This window comes from Gobio gobio, assembly GCF_949357685.1.
Source record: "Gobio gobio genome assembly, chromosome: 7".
Classification (NCBI taxonomy): domain Eukaryota; kingdom Metazoa; phylum Chordata; class Actinopteri; order Cypriniformes; family Gobionidae; genus Gobio; species Gobio gobio.
Genome location: NC_137103.1, coordinates 12,838,036 through 12,856,410, shown reverse-complemented (window position 1 = coordinate 12,856,410; position 18,375 = coordinate 12,838,036). Strand labels below are relative to the sequence as shown.

The window sequence follows — 18,375 nt, the reverse complement described above, 5'->3', positions numbered from 1 at the left end:
GGGTTAATTCGTCCAAAAATGAAAATGACCCCATGATTTACTCTCCTTCAAGCCATCCTGGCTATATGTGACATTCTTCTTTCCGACGAATACAATCAGTTATATTAAAAATGTCCTGGCTCTTCCAAGCTTTATAATGGCAGTTAATGTTGCTTGGTTTTTGAAGTCCATAAAAGTGCATCTATCCATCATATAACTGCTCCACGCGGCTCCGGGGGGTTAATAAAGGCCTTCTGAAGCGAAGTGGCATGTTTGTGTAAGAAAAATATCCATATTTAAAACTATATAAAGTAAAATATCTAGCATCCGGCAGATCGTAAAAAAGCGTAACTGGTGTGCAATGTCGTCAGACATAGCTTAAGCATTTTGAACTGCGAGAGGCACTACACTTTTTCCGTAAGTTGAATATGGAAGGCGATCTCTGGCGGAGGCTAGATATTTAAAACTTCATAAAGTAAATTATGGATATTTTTCTTACACAAACACGCCACTTCGCTTCAGAAGGCCTTTATTAACCCCCCGGAGCCGTGTGGAGCAGTTATATGATGGAAAGATGCACTTTTATGATGGATAGATGCACTTTTATGATGGATAGATGCACTTTTTAAAAAGTGTTTATACAATTTGAATTGTATTCATCTGAAAGAAGAATGTCATATACACCTAGGATGACTTGAGGGTGAGTAAATCATGGGCTATTTTTCATTTTTGGTGAACTATAACCCTTTAAGTCTTTTTTGAAAATGTGTCAAAATGAAGTGAGCTTATGCTTATTGCTTAAATCAAGAAAAAATATCTACCAATGGGGTCAATACTCGTAGTTCAACATTTTTCTGACCCCATTGTCATATTAAACTCTCTTAATTTTGATACATTTTTCAGAAAACGAGTTATTTTGCTTCTCAAGTAAATGTAACTTTTTTTTTTCTTTTTTTTTTGTGAAAATTATTTTACGTTTCTTTTTTTACATATAACAACCACAACAAATACAAAATATAAAGAAAAAGAACAACTTACGCAAAAAAAATAATAAAAGGAAAATGGAGATACAATGTAAAATGGTTAAATCCACTTTATCAAATCAAGCCATGTGGTACTATATTTATATAATTCAAAAAGGGTTTCCAGATCTTCTAAAATAATTCACCCCTGCCCCTCATTGAATATGTGATCATCTCTATAGGTATAAAGCTGCAGACCTCCAACAACCACAATCCAATTGGCAAATCAGAGTCTGCTTTCCATTTCAAAGCAATCATTTTTTTTAGCTATTATATGTATACTATCTTGATTTATAAGACAGATATTTGTTTAGATATAGAAAACTAGATAAGGAAAACCTTTTTTTTTTGCAGTGAACAACATGCATCACCTCAAAGGGTTACTACGTGATAAAAAACATCTAGGACTATTACGTTAATAAAGGTCATTTTAGTTGTGATTAAAATCCCAGAACTGTGTGCTGTGTATCAAAATCAAAATCAAATCAAATCAAATCACTTTATTTGTCACTCTACATATGCACAAGTGCAACAGTAGGTGAAATTCTTAGGTGCAGTTCCGAGCAACATGGTAGTCATGACATGACATGTACAACATTTAAAGCAGCATCAGATTACACTGATGCGCCCACAATTACTCACACCACAGTAAACTCTACAATAAACAATAAATAATTTACACAATGTGAGTGTAGTTCTCACAGCTTTAAACAATATACACATACTTACAATATACATATACTTTAAACAATATACACTAAACATACACTAAACAATATACATTACGCTATAATAGTAATAATAATATACAATGTACAGTATAAAATATTATTCACAGATTGAAAAATTGAAATCCAAAGTGCAATAGATGCTGTATGATAAATAAATGTGTATATAATGTGTGTAGAGTACGTTACAACTGAAACTTGATCTCGGTGAGTCAATACTTCACTCTGATGTTATGGATTTCTTCTCTGTACTTTGGCTCTGTCAGGAATGAATCTGAATAAGAGAGAGTTGAATGAGCACGTGGAGTTTGAGTCTCAGACGTATTATGCAGCGTTTGCAGCTGAGCTGGAGGCCTGCGCTCAGCCCATGTGGGGTCTCCTCACACACTGCAAAGTCAAGGTGAGCTACATTCATCTCTGCATGCATCACTCCACCTTTTTATTTGTAAGATTTCCTCATTTATCTGCTGCATACAGAGTTATATTTCAGTTTTGAATCCTTTATAATTGCAAGTTTGTTCTTCTACAAATTTTGTAGTACAATAGGTACATGTAACTTGATAAATGCGTTCAAGAGCCATTCATGCAGAACCGTTTTTGCATTCAAAAATGTACGTTTTTTTTTTTACCTTGAGCGCGGTGTCATGTGCGAGATGCTGTAAAAGACGTTAGACACTGGTTTAGCGGTCATACACGTCCGTCTAACACCGTGGATCTCAACTCTTTTGACTTCAAGGTCCCCCCACTTACAATTTCTTCCCAATAAGACATTTTAAAGTTTGGAATAGCTTGAAAGATGTATATTAGTTTTAAAAAAATACCAAGTGCTACGAAAAATATATTGATTTTTAGTTTAGGTAAATTTAATGCTTGTTTTGTCTTATTTTAAGTAGTAAGTCATCTTAAGGACCCTTGGACGTTTGTTGAGGCCCCTGGCCCCCTGGTTGAAAACCACTGGTTTAGTGCATGTTACGTAGAAAAATAATAGAAAAGCAGTGGAATGCAGAAATGTGTTTTTCGGAGGCTAACGTTTGAATTGAACATGTTGTGTGTTGTCAGGAGACCCAGGAGTACACTAAGACAGTGGTGCGGTACTGTCTGGAGACTCTTCAGATGTGGTTTGATGCCATTGGGTTTGTAGATGAGGTACAGTCTTGATGCTTAAACTGTCAGATTATATGTCTTGCTGAATGTGGAACCGGTGAGAAACCTTTCTCTCTCTATCGCAGCCTTCCCTCAACCAGCTGACCTTTCATTTACCTCTCCATCGATACTACGCCATGTTCCTCAGCAAGGTGAGCTTGAAGCACAGTCCGACACACTCAGAACCTATACAATAGTGGTGTTTAGTTCCTGAACGAATCAGTCGTGTTGAACAAACTGGGTGAGTGAATAATTCAATGACTCCCTCATAAAGACAGTTTAATACTTGCAAAACGATGTAACCTGCAGAAAGAGTCATTGAAAAATCCCCACCACTAATGCACAGACTGACAGCCTGAATGAGCAACAACCGATAAGTGGAGGGATGAAAGCAGTAAAACGTGAACTTCGTCGAATGTAAATTGTGATCTCATAAATCTCAGGCAGCTTTTTTGCCCCAATTTGAACTCATTTATACTAAAACTATCTAGACTGGGTAAACCCAGCCCGATCAGCCGGCCATTTGATTTCGCCCTGCGGCTCAGGCTCGAAACCTGTACATATTTGTATTAGTGATGTCTGGTTCGTGAACAAATAGTTCTTTTGAACCGGTTCTTTTTAGTGAACCGGTCGAACCAGTTCACCAAATCGAACTGAATCTTTCTAAACGGTTCGTGCCTAGAGTCAGCGCTGATCCACAAGTTATTAACGTTTCTCACTTTCTGACATGAGTGACAGTCCCTCCGACTAGAAATAAACTAATATCCTGAAGTATATGTTACTAGTAGTAACTCTAACAGTCCACTGAACTGAGACCTGTTGTGCTGAGAGAACTGATGAGAACTCACGAGCAGCTGATACTGAGCATGCGCGTGTACTTCCGAACGAACCGCTTCTTTCGGACACGTTCAATACTGCGATCCGATGAGCTGAGCATGCGTGTACTTAGGGCTGTACGATTAATCGAAAAATAACCGAAACCGACATTCAGAACCTCTAACCGACGTATTTTTCCCATGTTGGTTATTTCGGTTTTCACGTGACTCCGCCCCGTCAGTCACATCAAGTGCAGTTTGAAGGCACACAGAGATGCAGGAGCAGTTATCTGTGTTTATAGATGCCCAGAATCACTATAGTAGCTGCATGTTTTACACAGTTTATACAGGTCAGTTAATTGCTGTTCTTATAGTCTACGCGCTGACACACACACACACACACACACACAGACGGCGCGCGCAAGCCCCGAAGCCGCTTTCACTTTCGTGCTCATAAAGTTTGTCAAGTAAATGCGTTTAAAGGCCAGTTTCAACATTTAAAGCGATTGTGAACTATTCAACAACAACAATATGGAAAACTTCTCCGTTCAGTGCTCAGCTTTTTTCAGTGACACAGAGAGCCGAGTCGCGTCTCTGAAAACGCGCGCGTCCTGAAGGCAGACCGGTCACCTGCATCCTCACAAAGCTTGTCATTTGTAGGTGGTTTAAGCCCTGCCAGTTTGAACATTAAAGCGAGTTTCGACCATCAGATGTGTATTATGTTGAACTAATGCCTGATATATTTTGACAAACGAACACTCAGACAGAAGCTGTGACTAAAGTAAAGTCACTAAAGTAGCTTAGAAACTCAACCGTTATAGGCATACATTTTAATACCTTTGCAGTAAGTACAAACCACAGCTTCATAATGAATAGAGACAGTAAGATTAATTCACACACAATATCACTCTCTCATTAATGCATTCAAATAAATGTAATATAGGCCTACAGTGTTAATTTATCTGTATCTGATGTACAACAAACAGAAATCTGCTCCATAGACAATAACTGCTGAAAGTGAACCGTTTCCTTCAAGTATTTTAAAATCACAATGCACTTTTTCATTAGAAAAAAAAATTCCACCTTTTAATAGTAGAAAATATTTACAGTACAAACCTTATCAGTAAACTTACTCAAAAACCTTATGAGGGGAAAAAAAGAAAAGGAAAAAAGCAAAATAATCGTAATCGAGGTCAAATTTTTAGGTTTTTATTTTTGGTCAAATCGTTACAGCCCTACGTGTACTACAGAATGTACAGTGGTTTTCGGATCACCAGTACAGAATCGAGAACCGTTTCTTTCGGACATGTTCGTTCTTTGAAACGCGTTCGATACTGAGAATCGATGAGCTGAGAGACTGAGCAAAGTGAGCATGCGTGACAGCACCATCTGAACCAAACCGTTTCTCTCGGACAACTGATGCTGTGTTGATAATATGAGCACGGGTGAACCGAGGACTTTATGTCAATGTAAGTGTATTTAATCCGTGTAAACATCCGCGTTTGCACGCAGGTGGCTGATGATAGAAATTACGTCATTACGTGAGGACGTAAAAGAACCGGTGATCCGGTTCATTGAAACAAACTGTCCGAAAGAACCGGTTTGCGGAAAAGAACCAAACTTCCCATCACTAATTTCTATCCTGCTTCTGTTACAAATTTGTGGGGACCAATCACAAACCGGCTTATCCACCTGGCGCGCTATTGGTGGGTTTAACACAGAGTTTGTTCAGAGTCATTTGAACTATGCCCGTTGATCACACCTCTTGTGCAGTAAAAAATACAGAGCAGACTCCCCAGACCAATGTTCAATTTTAAAAGATTGAGCTTGGTCTGGTGATGGCCAGACAAAAAACTATCCACATTGAGTGTTTCATGAATTTGTTAAGGTGCTGCAACAAGCACTCCAGTAATTGATAGGTTAAACTGGCAAATACAGCCAATCACTAAAATGCAATTTTGTATCTTATAATAAAGTAAAACCATGTGCTTAATGCCGAATTCACACTTTTAGCCCCGATTTTGACTCGCCGACAGGGTTTGGCGAAATCGCATACAAATGCCCGAAATCATAGGCAAATCGGTGCTCGTGCATGTGAGTGACAATCACGCAGTGTAAATTATCAAAGACACAATCAGAGAGAATCGCAGATGAGTCGCCGACGCCCGTGAGATATTTGCATTGCTAAATATCTGACCTCTCTGCGATTCAAAATCCTGCTGTGTGAACTGTTTTCCGAATACATCGTCGATGACCTACAGCCAATGAGAGAGCAAGATACAGGGCAGCGGGAGGTTCAGGGAGGCGTTATATAGACCAGAATATTAGTATTTTAATAGATATATTTACAATTCTATCAAACAGAAACAAAGCACAAACATTTGCTTGACCAGCAGCACATTACAAAACTATTTATTTACCTCAAACTCTCTTTGAAGAACACAATCCTTGCTCCCTGTGTCTCCCCAACCATTTCCTCCGCTTTTTCTCTTTTTCGCCGCAAATCAGCGCACAGACAATTTGGATCGCAAACTTTCTGCAGTTTATCATAACAACTCCAGTCTTGATCTCACACTTTTCACTTTCCGTCGGTCTTAGTACATGATGTAACTACAGAAGAGTCAAGTTTTAAATAGGAAAAATATCTAAACTCTTTGTTCATTTTTTGAGCGAGATGCTAACGGTCTAATCAGATTCAATGATCTATGCTAAGCTATGCTAAAAGTGCTACCGCCAGACCCGGAGATCGGCTGAATGGATTCGAAAACGGTTAAACTCAACGGTTTAACTCTAGGGGAGCTGGAAAATAAGCCCATTTTCAAAAAAAAGTGGCGTGTTCCTTTTAGGCAGTGACTTGCCGCCATCTATTGGTGGTTATAATTTCATATTTAAAGTACCTTTTTAATAAAAAGTAAAAAAAAAGTTTGTTTAGTTTTTTTTATTGAATATTTAAATAATCTCATAGCATTATTTATGTATTGTAAATGCAGTGTAAATATATTAATGTCACTTCTGATGATGCTTCTGTCCGTCCTCTGCACTGCAAAGATGGATTTTGTTGATAATAATTTCATTTGATTGGTAACAGCCATATACTGTTATTATTCTGACTGAATTTAATTTGAATGTTAGAATTTGACATAAAAGGTGATGCACACATCTAATACGTTTTGAAAAAATGCCCTTATATAGATAAAAATGCCCCTGGAAATCAATTTAAGGTTGCAAGTATTGCAATAAAGTTAATTTCGGTCACTGCTGTGAACTGACCCCCGCATAAAATATGAATAATATGAATGTCTTCGTGAGTCAGCTGTCCACGACAGGCCTAAACCAGCCATGGCACCAACACAAAAACACACTCCGCAAAATATCGTCTAATTATTCGAATCAACAAAATCTTAGACAGTACCTAGTGTACAGTATTCATTTGAATTTCTTTGGGTCTTAAATTTTACTTTAAGGAATGTGCAGAAACCCTGTAATAGTTCTGTTTGAAGTCCGTATTTTATGTGCATTGTTATAAACCGATCTGTTTTTGTTTTGCAGGGAGTGAAGTGTCAAGGTCTGGATTTGGACAGTTTGCTTCCTGATCAGGAGATGCTGATGAAGATCATGGTGCACCCTCTTCAGATACAGGTAATACATTATGGAGGTGAATACAAATATTAAGAGGAGAATAAACTAACTGAGAAGGAGCACCTGCTTGTGTGTAATTTAAGGCAATAGCTCACCAAAATTGAAATTCTGTCCGATTTATTCACCCTTGTGTTAAAAATCATACAAACTCTTATGATTCCATATCTTCTATCCCAAAATTGTTGGACCAAGGCTGGGCAGACTAAAAAGTATGACATTAAATAGCCCATCTGACTCATCCGGTATATTTCAAGTCTTCTGAAGTCATATGATACTGTACTGTATGTTGAGACATTGTCTTAAGAACTAGTTTGACCAGCTAGCAGTTAGTCAAGGCGTAGTCGCTTTTACTTATCTACTTTATGTAACTGGCGTATTGTAAAATTATGTCCAGTCCTAAAGAACAAAAATTTGATGAGTAACAAGTTTAAGCAGTTCATGCACTCGAAAACAGATCAGAACGTTAGTTATCCCACCGCCACAGTTCCTTAATCTCATTTATACCTGTATACATTCAAACAAAACATGTAAAACCATTGGTTCTGGTGCCAATGCATTCAGATATTTTAAAAAGAACACAAACAAGTCATATGTACTACTTTTATGATTACATGACAGTGTTTTTTTGACTGTGTAAATCACATCCACTTGCGTTGAATGGAAAAGACCAGTCTGGACAGTCAGCAAAACATATTTTTGTGTTTCCCGGAAGGAAGTAAATCCACTGAATTTGGACTACCCAGATTTATAATATAGTGATTTTGTTTGGTCTAGGTGCTAAAATGTTACTGCCTTACACAAGACTTTTTGCCCATCGGTGCATTTATAGTTATGGTTCACCCAAAAATGAAAATGTCATGTCAAACCTGTATTAGTTTCTTTCTTCTGCTAAACACAAAAGAGATTTTAAAGAATGTTGGTAACCCGTCAGTTGACGGCACACATTAGTATTTCCTTTCCTACTATGGAAGTCAATGGGTGCCATCAACATTATGGTTTCCAACATTCTTTAAAATATCTTCTTTTGTGTTCAGCAGAAGAAAGAAACTCATACAGGTTTGGAACAACTGAGTAAATTGAGTAAATGATTTTTCTGAATTTTTGTGTGAACTATCCCTTTAATGCTGCTGAAGCAGAGAACATTGTGTAGTGTAAAGTTGCAGCCGTTTGTCATAAATCTTGACCGATGTCTCGCGTTTCACTTCTGGCGTGTGACTTAATGTCAAGTGACTGTGTTATGATGTTAATCTACAGTGTGTGATAAGTAGATGGGGATCCGTCAGTTGATCCGTGTGTGTGTATGTGTGTTTGTGCAGGCTAGCCTGTCTGAGATCCATAGTAACATGTGGGTGAGAAACGGGCTGCAGATTAAAGGTCAGGCCATGACCTATGTCCAGTCTCACTTCTGTAACTCTATGATTGACCCGGACATCTACCTCCTGCAGGTAACACACGACACCCCTCACTCGCTAACACTTCTGTTGAAAACTCTTTGCCATACCTGTGTTGTTTTGTGTGTTTTTTTTGTTTTTTTTTACAGACAACACAGGGACCCGTACCATGATGGTAGTTGAACAAACTCAGGGTTAAGGATTAGTTTCGAGTTGACAAAACCAAATCAGGCTTTGTTGAAATCAACTTTCTCTGTCAACTCAGGCTTTGATCCTGAGTTTAGGTGTGACATCAGTAGCAAACAGCCAATCACATGCTGTGGATCAGTGAAACTCTGATTTCACTTCTCACAAGAGAAGCAGTGCGATTCACTTCTCTCTTCTGCAGAATATTACAGATTGAACAATAGCAAGAAGAAAAGAGCTGTCTATAAAAGAAGGCAACTAAAAGAAAAAAGTCTTCTATATAAGTGCAATTAAAAGTTGTGAAGTTAGTTTATATATTTGATAAAGGTATACAGAGATTTGAGAATTTTTCATTTAAACATAAAGTTCCCTATTTTAACGATCTGAGTGCATGGTCTGAAGCGCAGGTGCACAGGTGTGTCCGAAACCACTTTTGCTAGTTTAATGACGGAAAAACGGTCAGTGCGCCAGGCTCACGGTCCAAAAGGGTTGTCCCCAGTCTCTTAATGAGTCATGGGTGTGTTTTGGGGGTAACGTGCAATAAACCAATCAGAGTCTCATCTCCCATTCACTTTAAAGTCGGCATGAAATCAAATTTTACAATTCGTATTTTTATATTTAATATTGTAGTGTTTACTCTAACTGATTCATCTGTGCACTTCATTCATTTTTAAAAATGTATTTACTCTTATAATCTTTAATCAAATATGTTAACTTTCCCTCCCCCATCGAAACGGCTTCTCTTCTCTCCCTGTCATGTGCTATGGCGTGAGGGTCTCGTTTCTGCACCTCCTCTCAGAAACCTGTCACTGATCGTAGCAATATGGTGGTTAGGTGCATTTTTCTCGGTGTAGACAATACCTTCTTCAGGAAGGACTTGAGTCAAAAAGAGAGAAATATATGAGAAATAAAAGCTTTTTTATGTAAAAAGTGACTCAATATAGTCAGACGATCAGCTTGTCGTGACGGCTCGCACTTAGGAATGCAGCGTGTGTGAACGCGCTTGCGGCGCGCCCCCCTATAAGGGAGAGCTGAGAAAAAAGTTTTACAGAAATAAAGACATAAAAGGCTTAAAATGAGTGAAATCTGTAGCCTAAACCAGTGAAAAGTGAGGAAATATGCTCAGTAACATATGTAGAAAAGATTTAGAGAGAAAATAAAATAATTTTAGCAACGCCCAAGGAAGAAATCAAGCCCCGCCCTGCATTTTTTCTAATTTCAGAAGCCGTTTCACTCGGATATACATCACAATACGGAGAAAAAGACGATCTCAACTTCCGTTTCACACCGACTTTAAAAGCCAGTTGATGGAATTTGCGAGCGGAAAGACTGAACGCTTCTCCAGAGAGGAAACCTTTTATTTGTAATATTTAAAATGTGTGTGTGCTGCTGCCCGTCCCTGTGTGTGTAATAATAGTGTTATAATCGTGTACACACATTGTGCACCCGCCTATAGGCGCATATTACTAAAGAGCCTTTTAAATGACACAAAAAATACTGCGCTATTGACTTTAGACCAGGTTTTTGTTGGGCAATGGCGCAGTTGTTTTCAGTTCCTCAAAATACCAATGCGCCAACAATGCTCCTGAACACACCTGGTTTTCAGACCAGCACGCCCATGGGTGAACAGATGGGCGCGAGTGCATTTGCTATTTAAACAACGTGGCGCTGGACGTGAAAATGAGAACTGCGTCGGGCTGAAACTAGCAAAAAACACCTGTCGTGACTTGTGCCTGGCGTCGTATTGCGGCGGGTGTATGATAGGGCCCAGTCAATAGTAATTTTTATAGCTTTATTGATTCTAAAGCTTATTTATATTACCTTTTATTTATATCAATTTAAACTAAGTGCTTACTAGTTATTGATTAACTAAAATGGAACATGTGTAATGGATTAAGGGTATAATAATTACATAAATAATATCTAAATCATACAAAATTATTATTATTATAAATAAGCATCGCTAAAAGTCGGATAATATTGCCCTAAAAATATTTTTCTATGTAGTGACCTTTTAATTTGGAGCAGAAACAGGGGGAGTGACTTTATTGCATCTTAGATGTGTCCCTTTGCTCACAGCTGATTGGTCCAGTTTCCGTTTGAGATCTCTTACCTGGAGCAGGTTAGCCGTGGTGCGTAAGTTACTATGGCAATAAATTCAGCTAGAAGCCAAACCACTGTCATGGTGCCTAAAATCCAGGGTTGGCACAAACTGAACCGAAACATACCTGGCTAGCCACCTAAACCGGCTTCATGGTATTGGTCCCAGCTCATTGCGTCACTCACAGCATCAATTTTTATTTTCTTTGAAACATGATTGAATTCCTCATATTGTAATTTTCATGGAATATTCCATGTTTCCTTAACCTATGATGGTTAATTTTCCTCTGAGGTAAAAGTTAGAAGACACAATACAGCACGTTTTCTTCGGTAGATAGTTTGATTTGAATCATGCACATCATTCAGTGAGGGTTCTCGGTCTCGTTTTTAACCATGTATTTTGTGCAGTTCTTTCTAAAGTTGCTGGCTCTCCTAGCCCATTGCTACTCATATTTAGCACTTTGTGAGTGTTAATGGACCCTGCAGACTATAGTGATATATTGTTTTGTCTTCAGGTGTGTGCGTCTAGACTGGATCCAGATTACTTCATTTCCTCAGTGTTTGAGAGGTACGGCAACTTTTGCGTTTTCACACAGATTGTTCCCAGCCGCCATTGTTTAGAGATGGCTCCTAAAAGCTCTGTGTTTGTCAGGTTTAAGGTGGTGGACTTGCTGACGATGGCGTCTCAACATCAGAACGCAGTGCTGGACTCGGAGCAGGAGAGACCCATGCTGGAGGGAGCGCTCACCTTCTTGGTCATACTGAGCAGTCTCCGAATACACTTGGGTACATATCATCTCTTTTACAATAATACTGATCATTTGTAGCTGATTAACGTTAAATAGCTAACATACACAAGATCTGTCTTCATTCATACTGCTTCAGTATAGAGGGTATGCATAGACGTCACTTTCCCGCCGGGTCACGCCCCCTCAGTCGTCACATCCTGCAACATGACTGGTTTTTATAAACTGCGAAAATGGGAGTAAAACAAACAATGGTCTGCTTAAATGAAAGGCAGTTGGACTCGACTATGATCCTTACAACTTACCAAAGAAACAGTGGTCGTTTGACATTGACATGTGGCCAGGAATCGTGTTTCCTGACATTGTTTACCCGATTTCATCGCTGGGGAAATCAAAGCTTGTTAATGCTAGTCAACATTATAAATACAATATAGGTAGATCTAAAGGGATCACTTGTATTTTATCATATTGCCCAACCCTAAAATTTTGTTAAAGCACTAAGGTATTATGGACATACAGTCATGTGTAACCGCAGCGACCCCCGCCTACTGTAATGTCATGTGCTTACCCTCTATACAGTTGCCCTGTTTTAAGAGTACTGAATATGGTTTCATTCACACACAGTTTGGTTATAATTAAGAGTGATTGATAACCTTGTTCTTTAACAGAATTAACAAATTTCAGGATTTGTGCCTGGGTCAACCCATCTCAAGTGGTCCAAATGGAGGTTGCGTGACCATTTCTTTTAAACCTCCGTGTATTGCTATTGCAAAACCACATTTTTTTATTTTAATTGGTTTAACCACAGCGTGTGTCTTTGTGTCATGGCCCACAACACATTTTTGGTTATACTGTACAGGGCTCCAGACTGCGACTAAAACGGTCGCATTTGCGACCAAAAATATTAATTTGCGAGTGATATTTTTGCTGAGATCGCCATTGGCGGACCAGTCTTGTTGTGTGTTGACGTAATAAAATGAGACTACGTGCAGCAAAGTTACAGAGGAAAAAACCTCGCCGAAATGGTCGGAGCGCCAAAATACGTGTCAGAAACGGATGTCAAAAATGCTTTTTCAAAGCCCTCATCTCTATCGAGCACCAACACTGACGGCTGTGCCAGCCGGAGAGAGATAGAAAGCGACAGAGATGTGTCAATGAATGAACATCCAAGTACCCTACTCTACTTGTAAAAGTGCAGGAAGGCTGTGTGGACGCCAACTAATCCGTAACAATTCTCGTTTTTAATTGATACTGATACTTATTCTCAATATATTTTACTCTTATTAAACTTTTCTGTTACTGCCTTAACTTCACAGGAATACGCAAAACGTATCGCCGCCCTGCCCGACGGGCTATTTTAAATAGTGAATAAAATTCCTTTCTTGCTTTGCATTGTTGACTCTTAACTTGTTGTCTGAAGGAAAAATAAGATCACGGATGTTTTTGATCATGCTTATTTGTCCGCAGTGAAGTTTAGCGGATGTACGTGTGCGCGTGGATATTTTTGAGTGTGTTTGTGATGAGCGGATCATAACATTGTAAATAATTACGGGTGGATGAGAGATAAATAATTAATGTGTTGATATTATTAAAGACACAGAACTCTCATTTCACTGTAAAACGCAACGAACGTGCGTCACTCTTTCACTTTCAAAACCAGAGTCTATTCAGGGAAAACAAATCATGGATAAGATATGCTTAGAGCACCTCCTAGTGGACAGTATATATAACGCAAAGGAAAAATCCTACATGAGATATTGCTTAAAAATGTAACAGTTTTACCTAAAAATATACAATAACTTAATAGAAATGATTCTGATAAGAATTGTCCAACATAGTGATTGGAAATATCAACATGTTTAAAACTTTTTTCTTCAGGTTCTAATTTGCCAAATTTACCAAATTAACAAAAGGAAGGAAATAAAGTCAAGTAAAATGTGGGAGCGTTTTAGTGAAGTAGTTTAACAAGACAAATCAAGTTTTGGGTAGCCTATGTGATGTGTAACAGCTGTGACGCGCTCTATGTATATGACAATAAATTAATAAAGCCTATAGTGGAGAAAACTGCCAAAATCGCTCCGTGTGTGTGTGTGGTGTTGTTAAAATGTTAAGGGGCGCATAGATTTAAGTTGTTTCAGTTCTACACAGGCAAAAAAGACAAAAAAAAAAAAATGTTTTACTTAACCTGTTGTCTTAATGAGAAAGAAGCCAAAAATGAAATTCAGCACCGCCCATATAATTGCACATGAAAAATTAAAATGCGTTTATTCTTTTGTGGCACTTGAAAAAATTATTTGGCACCTATGTTTTTCCCTTATAGGAGCCAATGGCTCCTTAATTGATATTTTTGTCTGGAGCCCTGCTGTATATGTTTACAGTACACTCAGTGATATCTCGGTTCAGGATGGTCCTAGATCTTTGAAACAACAACTGATCTCAAGTGCACATTTCACGGTACGTGTACAATTCTTGTTCCTTAGGCTTAGAATTAAGTCCAAATGTTTTGTTGGGGGCCATGACACAAAGATAGCCGCTGCGATTTAAACCACAGTCACTCCCACTAGCCATTTTGGCAGTTGAACTTATTATAGTCTTCTCAAAAGCCATCTGTTATCATCGCGTTGCGCATTATAACCAATCACATGTATTTCTATTAAGTTTATGAATGCATTGTATAATAATCAGAGGCGTTCAGATTAGCCAGAGTTTTGTTCAGAGCGGGCTCTCACTCTCTGAAATCTGCACTCAAAGCAGAGATGAACATGCGATGTACGCAGTAGATTCATTCATTATACAGTGGTTGACTATTTTTGTTGTATTTCAGCAGCGAAAATACTTTAGACTGTCTCCTAAAGTTACATACAACATTGGTATACACGTTTCCAACTTCAATAGCATTTGAAGAGAATGATTTGGTGTTCATCTGGGTGTCCGGTATGATGCACACATTTTAGATTTTTGATATTTAATAAAATAAACTCAAATCATTTTAAAATATGGATATGCATTTCACTAGGATACTTTTTGGGCTCATTCACAAAATAAAAATACGCTAGATTTATATGCGTCATAGCCGATAGAACACCGACGAGAATATTGCTTGAATATATTTAAAGAGATAATATTTGAGATCATGTTTAACAGTTAAAAAATTTGATTTTTTTGGGGGGTGTAGTGTTTCTCTGTCTAAATTAAGGATCTTTACACATAACCTTATCAGAGCTAAATAGGCCTATTTGATGACCTGTCATGGTATACATTTCATGTAGACTTGATTTGGGTGTGTACAGTGGTCATTTACATATATACAAAAACAAATTTCCCTGCAACAAAATATTTATTTATAATCATGATGATATAGTTAAGAAATATCACCGGAGTGATGTTTTTGTCCTGAATAGCACGAGTGCAAATGTGAGAGTGATTTTTATACAAGTTAGTTATATTTTAGACACAATATTGTCTGCTTTTGCTCAGTTTTGCTAACAAACGTATTACCTATAAAGCCAGAACTGTGCATCTCCAAGCATCACAGCGGTGTAGAGTTTCTGAATGAATCCACGGTGAATACATTTTTGCTAATTTATTGTAAATTAGATGATGATTAGATTTAAAAATGTTGTCGCTTGATAGCCCATAATAATAATAATAATACATGGTTGTCTTGCAATACCAATACTTTAAAGGGTTAGTTCACCCAAAAATGAAAATTCTGTCATTAATTACTTACCCTCATGTCGTTCGACACCCGTCAGACCTCCGTTCATCTTCGGAACAGAAATGAAGATATTTTAGTGTAAATCTGATGGCTCTGAAAGGCCTCCATTGACACAATGCACGGTTCACTCTCAAGACCCTTAAAAGGTACTAAAGACGTCGTAACAAAGTCCATCTCACTACAGTGGTTCTAAAATAACTTTATGAATCGGCGAGAATAGTTTTTGTGCGCAAAAAAACCCTAAATAACGACTTATATAGTGATGACGATTTCAAAACACGGCCTCATGAAGCTTCGAAGCGTTATGAATCAGCGAGTCGATTCAGCAGTTTGAATCGCCAAATTTCAGCAGTTTGGCGGTTTGACACGCGATCCGAATCATTATTCGGCTCAGTGATTCATAACGCTTCGAAGCTTCATGATGCCATGTGAAGATGAACGGAGGTCTGACGGGTGTCGAACGACATGAGGGTGAGTAATTAATGACAGAATTTTCATTTTTGGGTGAACTAACCCTTTAAGATGATTACAAAAAGTATTACAATATTTGGACCATTTGTGATGGACCTATGATTGGACCTTGTTGAAAGCTGTGGTGTGGGAATGGAAACGCCTATATTAGTTGTCCATCACATCCATACAGTGTGATATAGCACATGCATGTGGATTGTGTTTTTTCCCTCATGTAGGTTTCCAGACATTCACAGAGATGGAGATATTAGCTCATGTCATTCTGTCTTTGTGTCTCTCTGCAGGAATGTCTGATGATGAGATTTTGAGAGCGGAGATGGTGTCCCAGTTGTGTATGAACGATCGTACCCACAGTTCCCTGCTAGACCTGGTATCCTTTCACCACGAAAACACACTGTACTCACAGGAAGTACAGCAAGCCCTGTGCTTTGATTGAGTTTTTTGCTAGTGTTAGAACATCTTGTCGTCACACTCGATTCAAAGGAGTCATATCATGAGAATCATTTTGGAATTATTTTTTGATTAAGAACTAATTATAGTATATTATACCACGTAAAAATACTTTAACCCAGGACAAAAAGATAATTCTTTAAGGTCTGGTTTCACAGACAGGGCTAAGATTAAGCCAGGATTAGGCCTTTGTTCAACATTCTAAGTAGCTTTTATAAACGCGCCTTAGAAAAAAACATTCCTTGTGTGCATCTTTAGACAAAACAATGGCACTGACTGATTTTAAGACAGTTAAAACAGTTCAAACATGCATTTAGTCTGGGACTTGTCTGTGAACCCGAGTGAACATGTTTCTTAAAGAAAGAAAAGCAGTGTCTTAATGCCCAGAGAAAATGTAAACCGTAAATTATGACAGTTTTTGGCAAAAACTTGAATTTTTTCCCCAGAGCTCCACTTATCTATAGGAATAAATGATATATGACCTATTTAAGATTTCTTTATTTAACATAAAAATAAATAAAGGAAAAATGATCATAATATTCACAACTGTAGACCAATGTGTCTAATGTTAAATTGTCCAACACTTATCCCATTATAGACCTCTGTTGACTTTATAGCTTGAATATTTTGGTCATATTAGTTGAATTTTGATGATTGTCCTTGACTGCGGGTGTAGATCCCGGAGAATCCGAACCCTAAGAGCGGTGTGGTGCCGGGCAGCTGTAGTTTTGAGGAGATGCTGTCTGGTGTAGCGGATTTTAAAGCCCCGGTGTTTGAGCCTGGAGGATCAATGCAGCAGGGCATGTACACGCCTAAAGGTGACACAACTCATCATCTTGCCATTTATTACTTTTTGTTACTCCCCCATAAATACATTGTATTGGTATATTGTGTGTACCTATTATTACCTCTAGGTGGCAATGTGACAACATGATTGTAGCGTTCAACACTTTTCTCTGCATTAGGACAGAAGCGTCTGCTCTAGTAATAGATGTGTCTTTGTTTCTGTTACCTGTTACAGGACACGACTAAACATATTTCTGTAAATTTAAAATTCATCTGTAGTTGAGCAAGTGTGCTGTCCTTTAACTAATGACACGGTTAATAGGAGTAAACTCAATATCAGGATATTTTGATAGTGGATTAATTCATTCTAGAAGTGGATTATTGATTTATATTTTCAACATTCAAACATTAAAATTTTCTGAAATGGATGTGTCTACAGTAATTTTTTTGATTGTATTGTGGTCATTAAGCTTATTGCTCAGCTCTCGCCACATGGTGGCAGACTGACGCCGTTTCTAAATTATTCTCCTTTTTCAATACTCGCACCCAACATTTGTTTTCTGTCTGTGTGTTTTCTAGCGGAAGTCTGGGAGAAAGAATTTGACCCTATAATGGTGATTCTACGCACAGTGTACCGCAGAGACGTGCAGTCGGCCATGGATCGATACGCAGCTTTGTGAGTCTCTGAAATCCTCCAGACACTTTATCACTTAAACACTAAACATCTGCTGGTCACTTCATTTTCCTTCCTTAAGGTATAGTCTGTAAATGCATGCAAATATGGCACAGTTTATACAACACACACTTACTTGAAATCTTAGGGTATGAAATCTTCGGGTAGTGACAGCACATACTTTTCCGGTTCCTAGATAAGGCTTAGCCTAATGTAGGCAGGCCTAAAGAATGAAATCAGACTTGCTTAATACAGTAAAGTAGGGAAACAACTGCTCCAAAACGTATTCAGTCTGAAATGGAACCTCGCTGTGATGGTCATTGATCATCCTGAAACCAAACTGAACAAAAAAATAAATAAAAAGGAGCCTTAAATTGCTAGATGTTGTGCGCTGTTGAACTTGAGTTTGAGGGTCGCTGTGGGAATTATGTTCAGGGTCACTCCTTTTCCTGTTTTGAGGAGGGTGTTCGTGGAGGGATGTACACCTGAAATTGCTTTTCCCAATTAAAGTCATGTCACGGAGATTCA

At 38.2% G+C, this 18,375-nt stretch overlaps 1 protein-coding gene across 7 annotated transcripts in view; it reads left to right on the top strand.

Annotated features, from left to right (window-relative positions):
- Nucleotides 1-18,375, top strand: part of ubr3 (ubiquitin protein ligase E3 component n-recognin 3) — a 125,934-nt gene that overhangs the window by 17,835 nt on the left and 89,724 nt on the right. For all 7 annotated transcript variants that reach the window (XR_013816914.1, XM_079822063.1, XM_079822064.1 and 4 more), the window contains exons 10-19: nt 1,996-2,129; nt 2,789-2,875; nt 2,959-3,024; nt 7,237-7,326; nt 8,643-8,771; nt 11,519-11,571; nt 11,656-11,789; nt 16,223-16,308; nt 17,065-17,206; nt 17,754-17,850. Coding sequence is in view for 6 of the 7 variants with exons in the window: in XM_079822063.1 (XP_079678189.1) it covers nt 1,996-2,129; nt 2,789-2,875; nt 2,959-3,024; nt 7,237-7,326; nt 8,643-8,771; nt 11,519-11,571; nt 11,656-11,789; nt 16,223-16,308; nt 17,065-17,206; nt 17,754-17,850 (1,018 nt within the window). In the remaining variant the exon portion in view is untranslated. The remainder of the gene's footprint in view (nt 1-1,995; nt 2,130-2,788; nt 2,876-2,958; nt 3,025-7,236; nt 7,327-8,642; nt 8,772-11,518; nt 11,572-11,655; nt 11,790-16,222; nt 16,309-17,064; nt 17,207-17,753; nt 17,851-18,375) is intronic.